General features: G+C 34.0%; 2 protein-coding genes across 5 annotated transcripts; both read right to left on the bottom strand.

Moving 5' to 3' along the window:
• Positions 1 to 671: 671 nt before the first annotated feature.
• On the bottom strand, positions 672 to 21,244 carry stmA (Protein EFR3 homolog stmA). Of its 4 annotated transcripts, none has more exons than XM_013326436.1 (22): positions 20,856 to 21,244; positions 15,243 to 15,447; positions 13,314 to 13,464; positions 12,733 to 12,885; positions 12,160 to 12,258; positions 11,315 to 11,469; positions 10,807 to 10,885; positions 9,964 to 10,108; positions 9,504 to 9,574; positions 8,927 to 9,121; positions 8,091 to 8,263; positions 7,406 to 7,509; positions 6,810 to 6,930; positions 6,170 to 6,305; positions 5,570 to 5,686; positions 5,062 to 5,182; positions 4,637 to 4,725; positions 4,184 to 4,279; positions 3,581 to 3,664; positions 2,562 to 2,723; positions 2,119 to 2,269; positions 672 to 1,632 (listed from the first exon to the last, which is right to left on the bottom strand). In XM_013326436.1, exons 1-21 carry the CDS (start codon positions 20,938 to 20,940, stop codon positions 2,138 to 2,140), a joined length of 2,673 nt encoding a protein of 890 aa, XP_013181890.1. In that variant the 5' UTR covers positions 20,941 to 21,244; the 3' UTR covers positions 672 to 1,632; positions 2,119 to 2,137. The 4 variants fall into 4 exon arrangements, with proteins under 4 accessions (XP_013181890.1, XP_013181903.1, XP_013181895.1 ...); XM_013326449.1 differs by lacking the exon at positions 20,856 to 21,244 and adding an exon at positions 20,358 to 20,499; XM_013326441.1 differs by lacking the exon at positions 20,856 to 21,244 and adding an exon at positions 16,269 to 16,503.
• On the bottom strand, positions 18,794 to 20,303 carry Ccnl1 (cyclin L1). The gene has a single exon (XM_013326467.1). The coding sequence runs from the start codon at positions 20,089 to 20,091 to the stop codon at positions 18,844 to 18,846; it is 1,248 nt and encodes a 415-aa protein (XP_013181921.1). The 5' UTR covers positions 20,092 to 20,303; the 3' UTR covers positions 18,794 to 18,843.
• Positions 21,245 to 24,526: the final 3,282 nt, after the last annotated feature.

Raw genomic sequence — 24,526 nt, 5'->3', positions numbered from 1 at the left:
TATTGTTAGTTTATATAAATAATTAAAAATAATACCATAATAGTCTGAAAATTGTGGAAATGACAAAGAAATTCATTCGGGTTTCGAATGACACTTATTGACACATGTCTCTGTTTTATTCAAACATAATGAAAGAGATGGCAAGATATGTGTCAATAGAAGTCAAACACAAAAAATTAATTAATTTCTAAATTCCATAACATAACCCATAACATCACTGGAATGTAGAATAAAAAATAATATCAAGACATAAAACAGTACATCTGTACCACAGATTAAAAAATATATAAAAATCAATAATACTGGCATTTTACATAATTCATGTCAAATAGAAAGAAGTCAAAAAGATTTCTATTTAGGCTACTAAAGGCAGTATATAGTCGAAATATATTTTATTATTATATAAACATTAAACGTAGAACTCCACTGCGGTAACATTTTTAAAACTAACAAAATAGAAATGAGAAATAATAATAAACATATCTAAAAAAATTACCTTTCTAACTCAGTAATTACAGACTTTATAATAACAGACATCTTTATATCATCAATTTAAAGCTCACAGTAGGTTTCTGAGTGCTAAATCTCTGTATAAAATATATTCTTGTCATTATCTTTAACCAGAGACAACATATTTTAAACGGATATTTTGCTGTCAGAAACCCACGGTAAAACTTTCCGAAGTAAATCCATAGACAATAAATATCAGCCATTTGTAAACATTTCCATAAAACATAATTTCCATTGAATTTGAACACATAATGAACTCTCTTAAATTTTCTGACAAAAGTGACTACTAGAAATGACACTGCAGTGAAATTCTACATTAATAAAATGTCATTTTTTAATCATATTAATATTTAAAAATTAATTAATAAACTTCATTTGACAATACTATGAAATTGGAAAGTCTATAATATAAATAATCTTTAATAAAACATCTCCCAAGAACTGTTTTAGACTCTACTAACGCCCTGGGCGAGATTTGGGAGTTTCAGGGGTTTTGAACGCCCCTTTCTATCCAGCCCTGGGCGTTCCAGCCCTAACCTAACACCGGCCCTACCATACATTTTGTAATTGACTTCACAATTTCATACATGCTTACTACTTGACTCACACTGTCTCTATTTATTCAAAAAGTATGAAAGAGATAGAAACATAAATAATTACATTCCATACAAATTCAAAATACACTTTAAACTACATTTTTAATTATTGCTAAAAGAACAAATATAATTGAGTCAACAAATTTTATACTAGTGTTGTACCCAAGATATCGATATACCCAAAAATCTTTATCGATAATGTTACATACACTACAATAACACTTATATATTGCCATCCCTTTCATCCCCTCTAACAAATCAGAGACAGCAATAAAACAAATGTCAATGCTATCAAATTTTTAAAGTTTTTGACACTATACAGCGTGTCCCTACATTTATATCGAGACAAGTAAAATCCCACTGCCTTTATTTGTATTAAAATATGTTTGACAACATGTTTGGACAGTGGAAACTCATCGTGAGATTTAAATAATAGCGTTAGTCATGGAAGCGTGGTTAACATGATTATATCATAACATATTAATAGCTGTTATGTGCGAATGCTATAAGTAACGTCTTCTTACATCTGAAAGAGAAAATATTCTTTCGTTAATGTCAAAGTGTTATAAAATCTTTGCACGTTGCATCTTTATACTTAATCTATGTCAACTCTCTGCTTTCTATGTTCCTGACAAGTGTTCTGGTGCCTTTCTATAAATCCTATATAATTCTGCATAAAATATGCCATATTAAAGCAACAATTATTTTTACATTGAGAAAAATTTATACCGGAAATTGATTTTTCAGGGTGGTTCCTGTAGCATACATCTAAGCATACTTAAATATATAATTCAATACTAACAGCAACAAAATAGCATGTCAGTCAAGAATATCTTGTATTCTTTAAAAATACTTCCTAGTAGTATACACGGAAATCGGTATACATTACAATTGTGTAACGTGGAAATAGACGGCGTATAAGTATACCACATATTCAAACATTCCTATCAGTCAAGAATACGTTCCAGTCAAGAATACGTTCCAGTCAAGTATTCTTCACAGTGAAACATACCTTGCAGTGAGCATACAGTTCAGCAAAGGAATAGATCTGGTAGCACGTGGTCGTGGTCGCGGCGCAATTTTGCGCTGGGCGAGCCGCCCGCCAGCAGCGGCTCCTGGGACAGCGACGAGAATATCTCCTGCAGCTTGTCCTGGATCTCGTACTGAAAATACATCAAGTTAAATATCAAAATCAAGAACAATAAAAAACCATCCTATATCTTCTTACTAATATTATAAATGCGAATGTATAGACGGATGGATGGATATTTGTTTGAAGGTATCTCCAGAATAGCTGCATAGATGTCGCTGAAATTTGGCATAAATATAGAACATAGTCTGGAAGAAGACATAGGCTACTAATTAAGTTTTCTCCGTACGAACGGAGTCTCGGGCGACAGCTAGTTCTTCATATAAATAAGAATAGTACGACTTTACACAGTGTTCCATACATACCTTGGGCTGTGTGAGATGCAGCAGATAATCGAAAGGCGCAGTCCTAAACGTGTTGTTAAGAGAGGCCTTCTTCCGCTCAGCCTCCCTCTTCTCAGCCTCGCTGGGCCCGTTCGCGGCGCGACGTAGTGCCTCAAGACTCACGCTGTCTGACTGCGTCGTATGCTGTCGACAAGTATACATGCTGAATATACAATGATGTATACTGTCTATGAACATACATGTTGAAAATACTGTAATGTATACTGTCGACAAGTATACATGCCCAATATACTACGATGTATACTGTCGAGGTGTATATATGTTCAATCTATGATGTATACTGTCGACAAGTATATATTCCCAATATACTAAGATGTATACTGTCGAGGTGAATATATGTTCAATCTATGATGTATACTGTCGACAAGTATACATTCCCAATATACTACGATGTATACTGTCGAATTGTATATATGTTCAATCTATGATGTATACTGTCGACAAGTATACATTCCCAATATACTACGATGTATACTGTCGAGGTGTATATATGTTCAATCTACGATGTATACTGTCGACAAGTATACATGACCAATATACTATGATGTATACTGTCAAAGAGTATACATACATGTTCGATATACTATGATGTTTGCTACTTTTATTCTATTTTTAATTATACAATAATTATTTAAAGACAAGGTTATGTTTTATACACCAAAGTATGTTTGTATTATTACTAGATAGATATATTTCGACAAAATACAACTGTAAATTAATCATACTTCATACTAATATTATAAATGCGAATGTTTAGATAGATTGATGTTTGTTTGAAGTTATCTCCGGAACGGCTCAACAGATCTTGATGAAATTTGGTACAGAAGTAGAGTATAGTTTGAAAGAACACATAGACTACTCATTTAGATTTTTTATTTTCGCACAGATGAAGTTTCGAGTGATAGCTAGTCTAGAATATATCTAAAACTATGGTTATATCATATCTAAAAAACAAACGTCTATAATATAATATAGTATACCAATTGTGATAAATCCTTATTCAGATGTGGATATAAGTTAGGATCGACATCTTGACCCCAGTTCCAAAATTCGTTGTCTGTGCGCTATACATTCATTATTATATAAGAAAAATTCTAAAATAAGTAATAATTGAATAATCTTGTAAATATATTAAGGAAAAAAAAACTGCAGGGGAAAAATTAATCGTACATTTAAAAATTTAAGCACTTTAGTTTCCTTAAGCCAAATGATTTACCTACAATTGTTAACCTTTTAAAAATTGTGACAATATTCAAAGAATATATTTTTTTATGTATTAATACATATTTGTATGTACAGAGTTTTAAAATTAAAGAAAAAATCACAAACTTTTTGTAACCATTCCAAGTTAGCTAAGATTGTGCTAGACGTAATCTTATAAATGTTAATATTTGGATGGATGGATGGATGTTTGAAGATTAGTACTAGTAATAAAGTTTTTTTTAACACCACGCAGATGAAGTCGCGGGCGACGACTAGTCTTTAATATGTGTCGATACATATGCAGTCTGATAAGATTTGCTGTCTGTAGCTTAGTCCTTTTACAAACTGACAACGTTAACAATAATTATGAACATATTTACATATACGCCGAACTTGAGCATGACAGTGCGCGGATTTCGGTTGTATTTCTCCACGAATGTTCTGTATTCTTCATCAAGCGCGTCACACTGGACTTGCTATAGTATATTTAAGATCAGTTTCCACTGCCGGAACATGTACACAAACATATCATTCCTACCAATCTCTAAAAAAAAGAGATGGGAATATGGAAATTTAAAGTTAAGATAAATATCCTGACTCGAAGGACCACTTGATTATTTGACGAATTTATTTATAACTGTTAACTATACTGCCCGCGGGTTTCTGAAAACGGAATCTCCGTTTAAAACATACCATACATACATACGGTTATCTCTGTCTTGTCAAAAATAATGAAGATATATTTTAGAGAGATTTTGGTGTCAGAAACCCACGGTGAGGAATACACAAAAAAATGACAGGCAAGTTTAAATGAAGATTTTTGTTGTACTCACTCGTGTGACACCGGGCGAGCTGTTGGCACTGTCGAGCTCGGCAGGTCCGGCCGCGATGTCCGCCAGGCTGTCTCGACCTTGTGCTGCACCTAACATATAATATACATAAAAATATACATACAAAAGTCTAGATATTTAGATTACTGCCTAGTTTACACTTTTGAGACTCTCGATCCTCTTTTTTTCCTGAGTAGTCATTGTTTGACTTGAAGCAGCTTCACCGGTCTTAAGGAGGCCTGGTACAGGTGGCGCTTAGCCTAAACGTAGTTTAAGAGTAACAAAGCTCGACGGCTCCCTCAGGAGACTCAGCTCCGGCTGTTACTTCGTGATCATTACCGGATTGGACGAACGTATAAAAAAGGAGAGATTTCGATACCGTGTTCCCACATTGGAACAGCGCCATCTAGTGACAAGCATACACTGACCTGCCTCGACCCAGCTGTGTCTGTGCGCGAGGCCGGGCGCGCCACCCGCACTGTACGGCAGCGGTGACTGCAGCCGGCTGCCTTCGATACCGCTCGCCTTCACGCACTCACACAGCGCCATCTAGTGACAACTTACATACTAAGCCACCGTAAAGAGAGAGATGGAGATATCTCTTTCTCATTTCCTCCAGTAACAAAAGACGGGCTACAATGACGTACATTAAGGGGATATCGATATAGAGAGGTCTCTCTCTCTCTGTTTGACTAAAAGGGAGCTAGAAATGATAAAGCTAGCTAAGCTGCAATGACGCATAGAAAGATATATTCTCTCTCTCTCTCATTAGTAAATATATAAAGATGAGATAACAGAGAGAGATACATATCCTCTCTCTATCTCTTTCTATTCTCCACTGTCATTTCCTCTATCTTATTATACCCTACTAAAGTTTCAAAATCAGATTAAAAGTTTACATTAGGGACAAATATATATTATTTGTATAAAACAAACCTGGTCAATCATCAGATATGGCATCTTTGACGGCATCCTTGAAGGTGACAAGTTGTCGTAATCTTCTAGAAGTGGGGGCAGAAGATGTGGCGCCTCCTCGCGGCGAGCCTCTATAATCTGTAAAAGAAATTCCGTCACAATTACAATTTCTTTAAGACCTACACACTTACTAAGGTTTCTTTATTTTACAGTGGGTTTCCGAGTTCAAAATCACCGTTTAAACCATATTCCTATCTCTGTGATATCAAAAATGAAACAAGGATAACGATATGTTTTATACAGAGATCTTAGAAACCCACGGTACATAGGTTTCTATATATTGTCTGACAGAACTAAACCCGATAGTACCTCTCAACGGTCCATATATCCTTGGAACTCTCCTTGGTCCTCCTAGGACTGGTAATACAAGACCTACTTTTAAGTTCTATTATGATTAACTAGCTGTCACCCGCGATTCCGTCCACTTGAAATTTAAAAAATTAGTAGCCGATGTGTTCTTCCAGATTACGTTTAGCGAGATCCATACAACCATTGGATATACCTTCAAACATCCATCCAAACATATTTATAATATTAAGATAAGGTTCCATTGTGTGGTACCTTGGATACGTAGTCTTTAAGTGCTGGCAGAACTAAGACGTGAGCTGGTAACGCGCATAGTGACAATGCCACCGCGTGCAGACGACATTGCTGTGCGGTTGATAACACCGGATTATTTAGAGCTGATTGCTGGATACTGGAAATAATAACATCATTTAACAGTGGTAGAGCGAGCTTTAACAACTTCGCACGAATTGTCCCGGCTCGCCCGGTGAAATACCACGACCACACAGAAGACAGGCGTCAAGTGGAAGCTATTCCAACTACAGTCTGATGAGTGTGCGTCCCGGAGGCCTAATTTAGTCCTCTTTCCCTTTCCACCCTTTTTCTTATAAGGATGGGAAGTAGAAGTGGACTTTCCGGATGAGAGGATGCAATATATTTTCTTTCTGTGCATCCTCTCCTCCGTCGATTAACGCATAAGCAATTGCGTATGTCTATGGACAACGGTCACTTCGCTATTTCAGCGATTTCAGGTGGCCGCTCGCTCGTTTGCTATGGCGGAAATTAAGTAGGCACGAAATACTAATAGCCAGTCTATAGAGGTCAGTTTATTAATGTGTATGTTATCTTCCTCTTTTCAAAGTAAATGAAAGAGACAACTATATATTAATATTTATATCTTAAAATATAAACTTACGCGAGTATGAGCTGCAGCATATCAGGTACTGTCTCCTCAGAAGCGAGCTCAATGCAGAGCAAAGCCAGTGTTGTATATATAGCTTCCACGTTCTCTACTGTGTTTGATTCCAGTTGAAGACCTAAATATAGCATAGAAATGACATATATCTCATATAGATATATATATAGCTGTCGCCCGTGACTCCGTCCGCGTAAATAATAAATAAAATTAATTAGTAGGCTTATGTGTTCTTTCAGATTATGTTCTATATCTGTGCCAAATTTTATCAAAATCCGTTGAGCAGTTCCACTTCAGTTCTAGCAAACATCCATCCATCCATCTAAACTTTAACATTTATAACATTAGCAAGTTAGTTTTAATTATTAGGCTAAATGTTATTTTTGACTTCTTTTAATTTTTACTAATATTATAAATGCGAAAGTTTACATGGATGTTTGTTTGAAGGTATCACCAGAACGGTTCAACAGATCTTGATGAAATTTGGCATATATAAGGAATATAGTATGGAAGAACACATAGGCTACTAATAAAGATTTTTTTTTAATTCTTCACGGACGGTATCGCGGGCGTCAGCTAGTAATTATAAATCTTACCATCATATAATGAGCTAAATATAGCATATCCATGCTTGCTGATGAAGATCAAATCAGGTCTGGAACATTTCTCCACTGTTAGACCTAGTTCTGCATAATCCACACTGAAAAATAAAAAAAAATCGTTAAATACTCAATCTTATCTTACTAATATTATAAATGCGAATGTTTAGATGTTTGTTTGAAGTTATCTCCAGAACTGCTGAAGAGATCTCGATAAAATTTGGCATACATATAGAACATAGTCTGGAAGAACACATAGGCTAATTAATATGTTTTTTTTTTCTAATTTAGTCACTTATAAAAAACATCGAAATGGCTGAAAATATTCAGTGGTATTTACAATCATTATTTCTTAAATTTTATATAAGATATTTGCTTAGAGTTTAAATCTTTGATTATGGTTACTATAACCTATTTTTTAACTGTTGTCATTTTTAATTTAATATTAAATTAAAAAGCATGTCTGAAAGTAACTAAATATCTGTATAAATCTTATAAATGAAGGATGCAAAGGAAGTGGAAACATTCTATTTCTTTGCATCTCTTTCCCTGTCGATTAAATGTTAAATTAAACTTGAATGTCTATGTAACTGTAGCTTCGCCATTTCAGCGAATTCAGGTGGCTTATAAAAATCACTTGCAAGTGTATTCAGCAGTGTAAGCCGACGTTAAATATACATACGTGGGTAGAGCCAATAAAGCAGCGTTTCCACGCCTGTCTAGCAAGGTGTGCAGGATGCGCTGCAGCAAGGCGCGGGTGCAGGACTCTCCTGCACTCGACAGTCGCAGCAACGCCTCGAGGAACGCCGCGGGGAAAGCCTTGCTTAATTCTGTTGTCTTGTATGTTGTTCCTACCTGGAAATTTATTAATTTCATTTCTTAATTTCTATACGAATATCATATTTATACTAGTTTTAGTGATTTTTTTTTGTTAAGATTGCTTTTAAGCTTTTAATTGTGGGTTTCTGAAGACAAAATCTGATTAAAACATATTATCTCTCGTTTTGTGAAAGATAATGATAGGGATGATATTTTTATACAAAGATTTTGGTCTTAGAAACTCACGGTAAGTATTTTTTTCCTCTTTGACCTATAAGGTGTTTTTTTCACTAGATTCCAATTCGATAAACTATCGTACATATAATTATTGCATGACTTTCCATAATATAAATTGAGAATGAATTTACACTAAGTCACTTAACTAACCAAAGTTCTCTGAGTAAACGTAGGTTTCTGACTCAAAAAACTATGTATGAAATATATCGTTATCCCTGTCATTATTTTTGACAAAACTAAGGTAACAGTATGTTTTAAACGGATATTTTGAACTCAGAAACCCACCGTTAATCAACAGTTGGATACATTCGTTTCTTTAGCATACATTGTGTTGATACGTTAAATGTATAATAAGTAACTTACAGTGGGTTTCTAAACCCAAAATCGATATTGATAACGATATGTTTTATACAGAGATTTTGCTGTCAGAAACCCACAGTTAGCGTGTTATTGTGGTCTAACCTTGAGCAATGACTTAAGCAATATGCTCTGCAGCATCACATCAGGTTTGGCTGGTTTCCCTGCGCGTTGTCCGCTTGGTATCTTGCTCACAATGAACATCATGATGTCTATCTTCTGATAATCAGGCAGGTGGTCTGCAAACTCTCCCAAAGCGTTGATCAGCGCCTCCTGGTATAGCTTCTCCTCACTCTCTTTCTATAGGAGAGAAAGAGATGGAAATTTTATTCATATTTGTGTCCTGATATAGTTTTTTTTTCGCTCTCTCTCCAATAGAGAGAAAGAGATGGTAATATTATAATCACTAGCTACGACACTAACAGATTTAGTTTCTCCTCTATTACTGTAGAAGAGACAGCAATAGTTCTTCATACTAGCCTATTGGTATAGTGCTAGCTCGCTCTTTTTTGTACGTGGGAAAAAGACAGTAATTTCATTAACATCAGCTTACTAGAATAGTTTCTTCTTGCTCTTTTTCTGTACGATAGAAAGAGATAGAAATGTTATTTCATACATCAGCGTACCTGTATAGTGCTTGCTCGCTCTTACTCTATAGGAGGGAAAAAGACAGCAAAATTACCTCAGAATCTCTAGCCACGGACGCTCTTAAGTTAGTAAGAAGATTATTGATGATTTCCAGCACTGATGGACCTGGGAAGTACAAGTTTAAAAACATATTTAATCTTCTTTCTTTCCTGTTTCCTGGAGGATTCTCATCCTGTTTCCTTATAAGAAAAGGATGGGAGAGGTACAATGATTTGATAGAGAAGATGCATAGCTAGGGGAAATATTCTAGATTTTTTTACTATCATGACATACAGACACAGATTACATTAAAATAATATAGATAGCGTATGAGGTGCTGCGGAACAATTAAAAAAATATTACAATTTCATACTAAACTAGCTTTCGCACGCAACTCCGTACATGCGTTTTTATCCCAAAAATTAATAGTAGATGATTCTTAGACCTACTGAATGCAAGATGTTTCAGAAGAGTATTTAGAGAAGAGAATGTAACATTTTTAATATATTTCTTACCAACACTATCAGCAGCAGCAATGGCCACAATATTGCTGAGTACGGACGCGCGCGCTGCCCGCACCCGCGTGCGCGCTGCTCCGCCCCCTGACCCTGCGTCCAGGTGCTGCATCAGCGCCTCCACCACGCTGTATGAATACTGCGCCTGGATATATTAATAGTTTTACTATTAATACTAGATATCACACCTGACTTCGTCCACGTGAAATTAAAAAAAAAATAGTAGCCTATATGTTCTTCCAGACTATATTATACATCTATCATAAATTTAAGCAAGTTCCATACAGCCGTTCTGGATATACCTTGTAACATCCATCCATCTAAACATTCGCATTTATAATAATAGTAAGATTACTATATATACTAGCTGTCGCCCATGACTTCGTCTGTGCCCAATAAATACTTAATTAATAGTCTATGTTCTACATATTTGACAAATTTCAGCGAAACCCGCTGAGCAATTTTGGAAATAGATACGTTTTAACAATCATCCATTCATACAAATATACGTTTTTATAATATTAGTGAGCGTCGGTGGCTCAGTGGTCAAGCACTTGACTTGCAATCTGCAGGTCCTGGGTTCGAATCCCGACATGTACCAATGTGTTTTTCGATTTCCAATTTACATATGTATATTTATCCGACGTTCTTACGGTGAAGGAAAACATCGCGATGCTGCACATATCTGAGAAGAAATTCAAAGATATGTGTGAAGGCAACCCACACTTGGCCAGCTTGGTTGACTATGGCCTAATCACCCATAACTTAGGGTAGTCTCCGAGCCCCTCGATGGGGACGTATATTGAGCTGATGATGATGAATATCAGTAAGATTTAACTATACCTGAATGGAGAACATAATAATCTTGAATGTGTGCACAGCGAAGTCGTTCGGCACCCACAGTTCATGTCGATCGAAATGTCTGAAGAATTACACAAAATATATTTTAATACAAAGAAATATTTCGATAACATCATGTACTTTTTCGTTGAGACAAAAGACCAATTTTAAAACTTTCGTCTAGATTATCCAGATTTCAACAGGACTTTTACTGTAAGGTAGCTTACGTATTTAAGTGTAACTTAGGCTATTTTTTACTTTATAAGATTTTTTTTTTAATATTATCAGTTTTTTTTACTAATATTTCTTTTACCATTCCAACTTAGCTCTATGCTTGTGCTAGGATATGGTTTACGACAATACTTGAATGTTGGGATTCGAACCCCCGACCTCGTGATCGTAAATCCGTACCCTTAACCATTAAGCTATTGACGAAGCTAAAAGAAAATTCTATAGGGGCATGTTATACAAGTATTTAGTCAGTGTAAACCAACTTTAAATGAATACTGACGTGAGCACAGGTCGCAGCACACTACGTATGTGACCGAATGATGCGCGGCCGACCAGCTCGCGCAGGCAGGCCTCCGCCAGCCGTGTCGGGTCATCCTCTACACCATCACGACCATCCGTCTCCATACAAGATACTGTCTCGTATTTCTCTGCTACCTATAAAATAAGAGTCTTCACAGACACACAGACGGACGGACAACAAAAGACATATTTCGTTTTTTCCTTTCGATGTGCTAAATCCTAAACATTAATATTAGAGATAAAGAATCTATAACTAACTGCTGTCGAAGATTGGATAACAGCCAGTGGAAATTACTTAAATGTCACATTGCTTGCAAAAAGGTGAACTTGGTCAAAATAGAATAGTGGAACTAATTAAAAATGGCTGTAAAATACAGTTAGGGCCCTTCGCGGTGCGCTATTTATAGAAAAATGGCCGTGTGCCTTAAAAGACAAACACTGCCTCTATTTACAAAATAACCAATTAAGTAGCAGTGAGTTGCGCAAATGGCATTACAATAAAAAGCATTAAGTAATGTACCATTAACTTTTTTCAGACATATTTAAAAGTAACAACCACCTATTGATTATTCCTTTTCTTTCAACGTATCAATTCTAACTATCGCCTTTAATTAACATACCGCCAGATTCTCTGATAGTACAAAGTAATAAATTTGAAGACAGATAATAAATCTATTAAAAATCTCAATGTAAATGATAAAACGTTGTATAAAAATGCAAATAACTATATAATACTACTAAAACAATGACAAGTTTGTTTTTAATATTTGGTAGCGTCAACATAAATTATCGCACTTGAGTAAATAACAAATGACGTATATTTACCTGCATGTTGTACAACAGAGATGGTACGATTTTATCCATATGTTGTGCTTCCCAGATATTTTCTACAAGATCATCTGATACAGTTTTTCTTATCACCCCCTATAAAAAAAATTAAAACAAATAAAGACTAATTTCCAAACACTACGGAGAAGAAGTACAGAAAGAGAATATTTCACCTCCTATGGGAAAATATGGTGTTATCATTATTTCCTTATAAGAATTTTTGGTGGCAAACGAGCAAGCCACCTGCAATCGCTGAAATAGCGAAGTGACCGTTGCCCATAGACATACGCAATTGCATATGCGTTGCCTACTAATCGACGAAGAGGATGCATAGAAAGAAAATATTTTCCCTTCCCATACATCCTCTCATCCGGAAAGTCTTCCACTTCCCATCCCCAAACGACGAGTAAAATAAGTCCTCCATCACGCACTGATCTGACTGTACTTGGAATGACTTCGCACTTGAGGCGTGTCTTTATCTTTCCAGATTATTGCTGGAGTTTACTGTTTAAAGAGGTGTAGAAAATAGTTTTTTATATTTCATTTTTTGAATTGTATCTTTTAGTATACCTGCAAGCCTTGAATCCCGGCTAGTCGTATCTTATCTCGTGTTGGTTTGTCACCGTGGTTGCTATGACACATCGCTGAGAATTTTGACACGAAGAAGTCGTATCGTCGGTGGTAAGACGGCGTATCCTCTTCTATGTTAGCAAAGCGAACGAACTGCGGAAGGATCGAAAAGAGTTACATCAAACCATCTGATGAAGAGTTACATCTTATTGGTTTTGGTTAGACGCGTAATACTCTTCATGGCATGGGTCGACGTTTTAGGAAAAAAAATTACCATTAATACGACAGTTTATTATTCGTGTCTTTCTGAGACTAAAGTCTCAAAAACATATTGTTATCTCTATTTTGTCTTAAATAATGACAGGGATAAAGATATTTTATACAGAGAATTTGGTCTCAGAAACCAACGGTAACTCGTTCAGATCAATTAGGTGCGAGTTCAATTAGATAAATGAAACAAGTAGTGGCACTTAAAGAGTTAACAGTGTTACCAACAAATTACATAATTTTAGTGTACTATTTTGGTAGTTTTTTTGAGTTTCTGGAGGCATTACAGTGGTGGAAACATATTGGTAACTTACGCTCTGTGTTGCCAGTATCTGTAGCTGAGGATCAGTAGATTCTAGAAGCTTCTGCACCATCTTGAGGAAACTCTCTACGAATAAGTTGAGGGTCTGCGAATGGCACGCCAACAGCAATTGGTCCATCGCTTCCATAGCGATTATCACGAAACTAAAACATAAATCTTATTGTCACATAATTCTTACATGGTAACTTAGTCTTCTAATCTGTAAATTTTTTTCTCAACGGATCTCGCTGAAATTAAGCATAGATGTAGAGCATAAACGTAGAGTCAATTAGCGAGTAAAATTAAGGGGATCCGAATATTCCGTCCCCACAGAGGGAGTCATAGCCTACCCTAAGTTAGGGGTGATTAGGCCATAGTCAACCACGCTGGCCAAGTGCGGGTTGGTTCACTTCACACATATCTTTGAATTTCTTCTCAGATATGTGCAGGTTGCATCACGATGTTTTCCTTCACCGTGAGAATCTATTTCTCTTATACCTTCTTATATCTCTTATACCTTATCTCTTTTTTTTCTATAAAGTCCTGGCATGAAATAAAAATTTATTTAAAAATAGTATAACGTTTTCTTACTATCGTACGATGACGTCCTTGAAACGTTACTGTTAACTAGTATGCACGTTCTATGTGTAAATACGGTTAGATATTACTTTAAGTGGTTCAAGATAAACTTTATCTCGAGCGATTATCGTATGGTTCAATTCTCAAAGTTGTCTGCTGATATTTTACATTGTATATTAGAAAATAGATGTCATACGCAAAGTTTGAGAGAAATTAAAAAAAATAGCCTATGCGATATTCCATACTTTATGTCTATGCCAAATTTCATTCGGATCCGACCATCTTGTATGGAGTTATGTAGTAATAAACATCCATACATCCAATCTTTCGCATTCTTAATATTATTATAGTAAAATGATTGTCAGAATCATATTGAATCAGTTTGTGTATTTATAAATCTTACTAACATTATAAATGCGAATGTTTAGATGGATAGATGGAAGTTTGAGGGTATCTCCAGAACGGCTGAATTGACCTCAATAAAATTTAGCTACGTATAGCACATAGTCTGGAAGAACACATAGGCCACTAATTATGATTTATCAATTCCGCGTGGGTGGAGTCGCGGGCGACAGCTAGTAATCTTCTAAACAATATTACTTATACTTTACCATTTAATCAAAGAAGGAAAACCTTTGTTTTATTCAAAACATTGAAGTATATTAGGTTAATTGAAAATTAAATTAGTCTTTATAATCTGTGCATTGAACATGTTTATCGTGGGTTTCCATTGCCGACACACATTAACAAAAATATAGTCATCTCTGTTTTTACATAGTTAATAAAAGGGATGACATGTTGTGATGTTTCAACAGTTGCAATTCGAAACATTCGTGCCAATCAGAGCATAAGGGCGCGTCCTCACTAGACCGTAGCGTGTATACAGGAATATCTTTGAAATGCACTTTATGTTTCACTTAATTCTAAATTGTTTTAAACTTTAACAATAGTAAAGGTATGCGGTGAGAAGATAATGGAGTCAAAATATAAATATTAGAAGTTTCTCCTAAGAACAATATCCTATCTAACAAAAGAATATACACAGTACTAAAGAATTGTAGATGTATAAACAAAAAGTAATAGATACGGACTTTCCACACATTTATAATCTCTTTGTAGTCATTCCTGTTTAGTCCTATCGAGTTATACATAGGTCTTCAATACGAAGAAAGATATGAACTAACTGTTTTACATTTTTACCCGACTGATCATATTATTCGCGAGTATATTCCATCATGACCTCCCAAAACTAAAACGTTTTGTTTTTAAAATTTGATGTGTCATTCCATTCGTATTCTTCCACTAACTTGATACTTTTAATATTGCCACTTTAAATATAAAAAAATCTAGTTGCTACCCTTACCCATGTCTCCTCCTATATATATCTCTGGAGGCCTTCTGGAACAGATATTCCCCAATCCTATCCAGCTTCTCCGGACTGGAGAGGGAGTAGAACGTGAGCTTCTCCATGTTGGACTTGACAAGTCCATCTTGTGGAGAGGCAGGGAAGATGTTGTCCACTAGCCGCTTGTAACGCGGCCTTAGAGCGGAACAACATCCGCAGCAACCTGGAAAGTAGAAAATAAACCTTACTAATATTATAAACGTGAATGTGTGGATGGATGGATGTTTGTTGATATCTCCAGATCAGCTAAATAGATCTCGCTGAAATTTGGCATACATATAGAACATAGTCTGGAAAAACACATAGAGTACAATTTTTTTTTCTGCCCGGACTGAGTCGTGTGAATCAGCTTTAAGTTAATAATACTGACTGAATATTACGTCAATATCATATAACAAACATAGGTAAATCATTTTTTTTAATAATTCCAGCTTACTACCTTCACGCGTTTTTTGAGAAAAAGAGTCTTAACAGACTGACGGACGGCCAACAAAGTAATCCTATAAGGGTTCCGTTTTATTCCTATCGAGGTACGGAACTCTAAAAATATACAGATACATTATATAATAAAAGTAAACGCATAAAAACTAATACACAAATATTATGCGCAAATTGGTTTAAAGCTAATAAAGCATGGCTTCTCAGCCAGCCAGTCACTTGAACATTGTAATACATAAAAGAAAGAAAATACTAAATATGAATAGGCAATACTATCTTAGTTTTCTAATCGGAGATGGAAGGGGAAATTAATTTCCTTTCCCACAAAGATCGTATGTAGTAGTAGAGGCTATAATTTCAGCAACTATGACTAAGCGTGGATTTCTGATACCAAAATCTTTGTATAAAACATATCGTCTCTTTCGAGATAACAATATGATTTAAACGGAGATTTTAGTCTCAAAAACCTAAAGGTACTCATATTGCGTGATTAAACTCTTTTAATTATCATTAAACGTCTCTGAGTTATGATATGAATAGACTTACATGTCATATAGACAGTTCTGCTTACGATGAAACATGCACGATGGGCCACTTTACGCATCGTTAACATTTTCAACTTAAACTTACAACTTTATACTTAATTCAAGTTGTCACATAACTTAATCACTTATTTTTAATAATATTTAACGCACTGTGTCCATTATAATGCCTATTGTTAAATAGTATCTTACGAATATTATAAATGCGAATGTTTAGATGAATGAGATGGATGTTTGTTTGAAGTTATCAGTAGCTCCAGAAGGGCTCAACGGATCTCGGTGGACTTTGTTGTATACATAGAACATAGTCTGGAAGAACACATAGGCTAACTTTTTTTTTTCCGCGTGACGGTGTCGTGGGCGACCGCTAGTTTATTCATAAAATATGACTAATAAATTTAAAAGAAATTTAAACACATTTAGAGGCTAGTATTTTTATTTATTAATTCAGTTTTAATATTTAATATAATTAATAAAGACTTGGGTAATTTAAGAAATCTAGTGAAATATTATTAGATTACTTGTAAGATTTTTTTATAATTATATTCATTAACTCAAAAACATATTACCAAATATTAATACGTTTAACCATTAATTATTACCAACTGTACTGAATGGATTCAATAGTTAAAAATAATGAGCTACGATTTTATCAAATGTAACATACGATACCAAAACAAATATACAAGCTTGTTTGTGTATAAATCTCGCATTAGTTTGCTAACATTCATATAAAAAAAACTATGTTTATATCGAAAGTAACACGTTTGTAACACTTAATCACGCATAATTATACACACTGATTAACATTGCTAGCACAATCGGAACGTCCGTCCCGCGTCACGTCAGCCACAACTGTGTCACGCTGAACGATAACACGCTGATAACACGCAAACACGTCGTGTCTGTCATCACAACATTGGGCCTCTAACTTAATTAAAATTTGATTCGTTTACAATTTAAGCATAAAGAAAACTTTGTAGGATTTATTTGCCTTCTTTAATACACATAGTTGTTATGTCGCAAGAGAGATCTAGTTAGGGACTGTTTAAGTAACCAAAATATCACTATAGGTGATAAAATTAATACAAGGGAGTAGCCAACGATGAATTAGGGGGGCACGTAGAAATATTTTTTTTTTCTATAAAAGCATAAAAATGTCCTTGAATTGTTAAGAACATCAAGAACGATTATATTTTATTTCAAAAAATAAAAAAGTTAAATTTTCAATATAATCGATTTAAACACAAAAACTAATTTTGTCAATTCTATGAAAAAATCTTTTAAAAAAATAAGTAATACGATATAAAATAAATAAGTTATGAAGGGTATAGACACTTTAAATTCACAACACAATATAATATTCGTCAAAAGCAATGAACTTTGGAGACGAGTGGCGGGTCGCGCTTCTAAATATAAACTAGCCAGCCCGGCTGAAATAGAAGCTGGAAAGGGCGAAACCCATCCCCGTGTAACGGCCTCTAGCACACGGAAAGCGACGCTACAGCGAAACTAAAATAAAAGGCTAACTATAATCAAATGCTATGCTTGTTGGTTTTTGAAACAAATTTTAACATGAATCCAACATCAACAAATCCCTTATCTAAGTTGTCCCTAATCTCACAACGCGTGAATATGGAACAAAACCTTAATTCTTTTTTCTCCGTTTTCATGTCTTCTAATCGCTTTCAAGGCAGTGTGCTACAAATATAAGACCTCCTGGTCATTATCCACAGTTGACTGATAATTATTCAAACTTTATATAAGTTACTGATTGTATATAAGAGCATATGTTTATTTAATACATATGCATTCATACATAATCAATGGGCGGCAGAGAATGCATTGTTAAGTGTTAAAATTAATGAAAAACGCCCTATTGAGAATAGCAACATTACTAGTTTCTAGTCAAAATTTAACAGTTTTTATAATATAGATGTTCAGTTTATATTTAACTGTCGCCAGCGACTCCATCCACATGGTATTGAAAAAAAAGTAGCTTATGTGTTCATCCAGACTAAGTTCTACATGTCAGCGAGATCCATGCAGCCATTCTGAATATACTTTCTAACAAATATCCATCCATCTAAACATTCACATTTATAATATTAGTAAGATGTTTACTTTTAGTTTATATTATTAGCTTCTAGTCAGAATTCAATAATTTTAGTTATACGTAACAGGTATGTAAACTAAATATATAAAAAAATGGCATAAATAAAGAACACAACAGTTCCCGGTAAGTCAAACTTTTTTGTTCAATTCTACATATTCGTCAAATTATTTGATAGCATGCAACTTTATTTGATGATTTTATCTCGAATATCATAGCAATCTTACAAATGTTGTTAATGGAAATGTTTGGATGTACAGATGGATGGATGTTTGTTAGAAATTATCTTCAGAAAAGTTGCATGAATAAAATTTTAATCTTGCTGAAATTTAACATAGATGTAGAACATAGTCTGAAAGAACACGTAGGCTTACTATGAATTTTTTAAGCTAGTTTTAAATAAAATAAACTTTTAATTTTAAGATCATGTATTTATGAAATTACACCTATTTAAAATGATATACATTTAATGTTTGCGCTTCTCATCCCTACTGTCTCGTCCATCCCGACTTGACTTAGCACGGTCATAATCATCATACTTCCTCGACATCATCCGACTCCTCTTATCATCCATTCGTCTTTCACGAGAACGATCCAATTCTCTATCCCTTGAACGTGACTTATGCCGTTTACTTGAATAGTCTCTTTTACGATCATAAGGTGATCGGGATCGTCGTTCTCTCTTCTTATGACCACTACTGTGATATTTTGATAATGGTGGAGTTTTGGGAGACTTTTCTTTTTTAATATCCCGTTTACTATCTTTAGAAGTTGATGCAGCTGGAGAGTCAGCCTTCTTTTCCTCCGCCTTCGCTTCTCTGTCTTTCTGCGCTTGAATATGTTTGTTCGCTTGATAGATTTTCTTTAAAGCATCGATTTTACCTTCCAATTCTTCGGGATTGACTTTAGATCTTTTGTAAAGTTGTAAAATTCTTAATGATACTTCTCTTATATCTTCTTCGGGTACTTTGAATAAGAGAAACCAGTGAGGATTATTAGGTAATGGTAGACCGATTTTACGGGCTGTCAGATATATGCAAGCGCAGGCAATTGTTTCTGGTGGGAACCTCATGAATACATCAGTTCGGAGAGCATCATTCATGTAGTTCCAGGCTAACTGCATGAGTTGTCTGTTCTTCTCATATTGTAGGAGTTGGAGGTACACAACAATAAGTTTGTGGGGATGTTTCACATGTACACAGAAGCCCAGTTCTTTAAGTATTCTTCTCTCAGCTTTAATAACTTGATTCTTCAGTTCTATGTAATTTTGGTCAACTATAAGGGGTGATATGGTCTTTTGTGCTCTCACTTGTTTTATATGATGGAACACATTAATCACATCACGTATCCTACATGGTTTCTCTTCCACTTTTGAGGCTAAATAAATACTTCCCATAGCTGTTGTCTCCATTGGATATCTTACAAAAGATTTAGAGTAATAGAATCTTTGTAAGTACATTTGACCAGTAGCCATCGCCACTTGGGGCAACTTAAGTAAGATGCCTGCAGTTTGGATCATTTCACAACCTAAAATTCGTAGGTCAGTTTCGGTTTCAATGTCAAGTCCGTCAACTTGTGATGGCGTCTGTTTAAAAATTGATTCTGGTAAAAGACAGTTATGGAGGGTGAGCACAATCTTGCCATAGGTCTTCTGAGGCTTCGTTGCTGTTCCATTGTTATTTTTTGTTTGATTCTGCACTGTTGTAGTGGACATGTTGTTTCCGTTTGTATTTCAAAGTTTATTAAAATTATATGTATAATATCAATTATAATGATATTCAAATGTTTCTGTGCACTTCATATTATTTTAACGAAATAGTTATTGTAAAACTACACGACACAAATCCCAAAAATGCTATCGACGAACGAAAATGACAGGAGCCAAAGCCAAGATGGCGCCTCAAATCTTAACAGATGTCAAGTTGTTTTAGGTGTTTGCAAGTATAGTAAGAATAAAAAATTACTGGAAACATGACTTACCATGCGCCATTGTCTAAATTAACTATAAACTCGATAAAATGATAACAATAGCACTTTTTAACTAAAATTAGGCGTTGATTTCAATGAGTCACACAAATCAACAATTCTAATTTGTTTTTGACATAAGTGCGTTCTGTTTTTGCTAAATTTTTTCAATGGTGATTTCAACTAAAATCATATCTTTGGTTGAAAATCTCAGTAATTAACATTAGAAATGCCAGTAGTATATTGGCTTCATACATTTTTATCTGAACAACATATATATTTTTTAGTGCCAAAAATTTTGGTGAAGAACAAAAGCCAAAAATTTATTTTAATTCAAAAATAGGATGAAACAGAGCGAAACTCCAAAGCGGGAAACTTAAAAGAGAATCTTATCGATCAATAAAATTAAACAAAGATAATATGGTCATAAAAATTAAATGCTATTCATAGAGACGAACGTAATGTTGAAATTAATTATTGGTATGAATAGAATCTTACATAATATGTACTTACATCCTGGATCCGTGCATTTCTGAACAAATGAATCCAAAAAATCATGTCCTTCTCCCGCTTCGAAACAACATTTCACAATAGACATTATTAAAACAAGTACTTTAGAAGTAGAAAAATAATAAGTAGAAAAAATATAGTAATTGTAACGTAGGTAAATAAATTTTCTTTTGTAAATTTGTAATAAAACTATCCTTAAAAAACAACCCCCTTAAAAGCAACTATGTTTAATTCACAGCATCATACATTTAATAATTAATTCACACTAAAATAATTACATTACCAACACACGCAACACATATAAATAAATACTCTAAACACTAAATCTTTTCAACATTTGTATAAAATAATATTGCTTAAATTTGTACCCAAATATTCTCAAAATAAAAACACAGATTTTATAAACAGGTCAACAATGTCACATTTCGTACTTTCATTTTTATTTTGTGGAGATTATTGAATACAAAATGTCAATGCGGTCACAGCAAGCTGTTAAATGTAAAACGACTAAATTTAAAAATAGGAAGTGTCTACCAGTAAACTCAAAAATGGTTTCATTTAAAATTTGTAGTATTATGCGCGAGTGGATCGCGCGTGGCAAAATTAACTGGATGCGATGACAGCTTTAGTTTTATCTACCGAATACTAGATGTCTCTATACCAAGTTACATAGAAACTTAGTTATACGTAGCACGTAGTAATCTCGCCTGTGATAATTCTATAGCAAAATTCTTATGTGCAAAATCATAGTTATCGTGTAAGATATTTTACGTAGAGACTAACCTATTTGAATGTGTTTTTTTTTTAATTTTAAGGTTATTTTTTAAGTTTTCCACCAAATAGAATAATTTACGTAAAGATTTTCTTCACAAAACCTATAACCTTTTAGCTTGCATAAAGTCCAAAAAACTAGCTATACTATTGCATATGTTATTATGTCGTATTCGAATAAAGCTTTAGAATTACATAAAAGAAAATAAAAAATAAATAAGACTGTTTCTGTCACTGCCTTCTTACATCAAATAATATATTATTATCATCTGTTCTATTCTAATTTAAAAAAAAAATTAAGTAAGAAGCATATAACAGTATTTGTATTACGACATACTTGAAGTTGAGCCAATGTGCTTGTGAACGGTTGCTCGATTTGGCAAAAAGCCACTGTTATCGCAAATCCTGTCGCCATGTCCCGGTAAATCATGATAACTACGGAACATTTACCTTTCCTCAAGCGGTCTTTGTAAACGCATAGGCACGGTTATGTCAAAATTGCCGCGAAATGCATTTTGTTTGGGGCCAACATTTTATCTTATTTCATTTCAATACAACTATTCGGTGGTATTAAAATATATTAAACTACTAGTTTTTAATATGTCAGATATTTTTTGATAAAACATAGATGTAGCTATAAAAGTTTTTTTTAACCGAAGCTATTAATGCGCGTAAACAACAACTCTTCGATTTAAGACAAATCAGAATGGCTGTACATGAAACCAAGGACCATTACGACTTATTAAATATTAATAAATATTTAACAAAAATAAACAAGTGGTTGCCACGAATGCAAATTACTGTTGGAACACAATTATAATATAGTCAAAATTTTATTAAAATACTATTACTCTGTACTCTGTCCAGTTGCTAGTCAAAACAGGAAGTCTAAATAGTGTTACATAAACTAACGAGTTAACTAAGATATTGTTTCAACGTGGTTAGACTATCTATATTTATGTGTCACCGTAAACATTCTCTGTGGACTAATTGATATATTAAATATAAAAAATAACAACTTCAAGTTGTTTTCCTTGCAAACTAAAAATGCCTTCGATTTAATTCCTTGCCGTAGAGCCTTTTTAGACAACGCAACCGATCCCTCACTCGCCTCTCGCCAATTTAATTTTTTTAAAACCAATCATTCAGTCGACCTCGGATTGTAGACGAGAGCGGGCGCTTCAAGCGCCATTTTGTTTTTAATGTCAAACTACGCGGTAGTGCTGTGATTTATTTAAATTTTAAATAGTGAATCGTGATTTATCTAGTTGTGATAAATTTTATATTTTGTGTTTAGATTTTATTTTTTGGGTGTGTTTTGTGTGCTGTTGTTTTTCAAGTATTTAAAATTTTTATATCATTTGAACTATCGCCGGTATTGCGGATGCTTTTGTTTTGGTAAGTTGTTTTTTTCCAATCAAATTGTAAAAAGTTATTTTAATTTCAAACGCTTTATTACTTTTGTTACTTAAAATTATGAATAAATTATTAATCGTGTATCATTTCTCATTATAATAAAAACCGGCTTTATTCTGTCAAGATTATTGTTTAAAATAAAGCTAATGCCAACTTAATGTCATTCTACTAGAATATTGTTACTGTCCACATTTTTTATTTAAAAAGTTTTTATTTAGATTTCCGCATTATCCCACAATCGTCTATAGTTAATCCAATCGTTTAATAAATTTCACAATATAACTTCGTAACTGGCCATTAGGTTCTCTCGCTGACAGGTTAACCTTTTCATATCGTTTGAAAGTAAGAACTGCAAGTTTAAAAGATAAATCACAAGAAGACAGACAGAAAAAATGTTATTTAAAATTGTTTACGTGATTAGATTGTTTTTTGTTGGCGTTTTGTAAACGTAGTTTCAATTTTACTACAGCATACTTCATAAAAAAACAAACGAATTTTTGTTTAGTTTCGAAGAAACATTTTAAATTAGTTTTGAAAATGAAAAATAATGTAGGCAACTGTAATTTAATCCGCCATTTTACAAAGCGCGTGCAAATCATTTAAATTGGCATTTTATAACCATGCGGGTAAACAATACGTAACATAAATGGAATATTATTTTTTATCTATATTAGTATTAGACAATCCAATTGTATTAATTGTATAGTTATTGTATCGCTTATAAGATTAAAAACTCGTGTTTCAATTGAAAACCAACGGTTAGAATTAGACTCCGAAATGTCTTTTGTGTATCGCCAATACTAATTATATGTTTTTTTAAATCGCGTTATCCGATGAAAAGAGTTTATAATGCTTAGCTGTCGCCTGAGACTCCGATCGCGCAAAATTAAAAAAAAATTGTTCTACATCTATGCCAAATTTCAGCGAGATCAACGCAGTACTTATGTAGATACCGTTTAACAATCATACATACATCCAAACATTCGCATTTATAATATTAGTAAGATTTTTTAAACAAAATAGTGTATAAGTTTAGTCGAAGTATGCCTTTCCGTTTTCAATCTCACTGATTGTTAATTTATTATAATTAAATTTCAAAATTAGAATACGTTTAAACATGAAAGTGGAAAGTGGTCAGGGCAGTTAATCTCTATGGTTGTATTCAATATCAATAAGCCACAGACAAAACGATTATTAACAGAAAGTTAGACGAGAAAGGGACAGATCAAACGAAAGTGGGGCCATCAGTGATTAGGGCTGCCATAGACGATCAGCTTTAAGATTCCGCTATCCGTGTGTAATGAGTTGACTCATTGGACTCTGATAGTTTTCTGCGAAGCCTCGCTCTACAGCCTAAGGCAAGTTACGTAAGGTCATACATGCTTGGCATACTTCTTGCATCCTTCTTGTTTATGTAGCTTTTTGTTTTGTAATCAATTGGTATGGTGTTGTTATAAGTTATTGTGTAATTTATTTATAAAAGTTTT

The sequence above is a fragment of the Papilio xuthus genome, unplaced genomic scaffold (genome assembly GCF_000836235.2).
Source record: "Papilio xuthus unplaced genomic scaffold, Pxut_1.1 DF829758.1, whole genome shotgun sequence".
NCBI lineage: Eukaryota > Metazoa > Arthropoda > Insecta > Lepidoptera > Papilionidae > Papilio > Papilio xuthus.
This window is presented reverse-complemented; position numbering and strand designations above follow the sequence as displayed.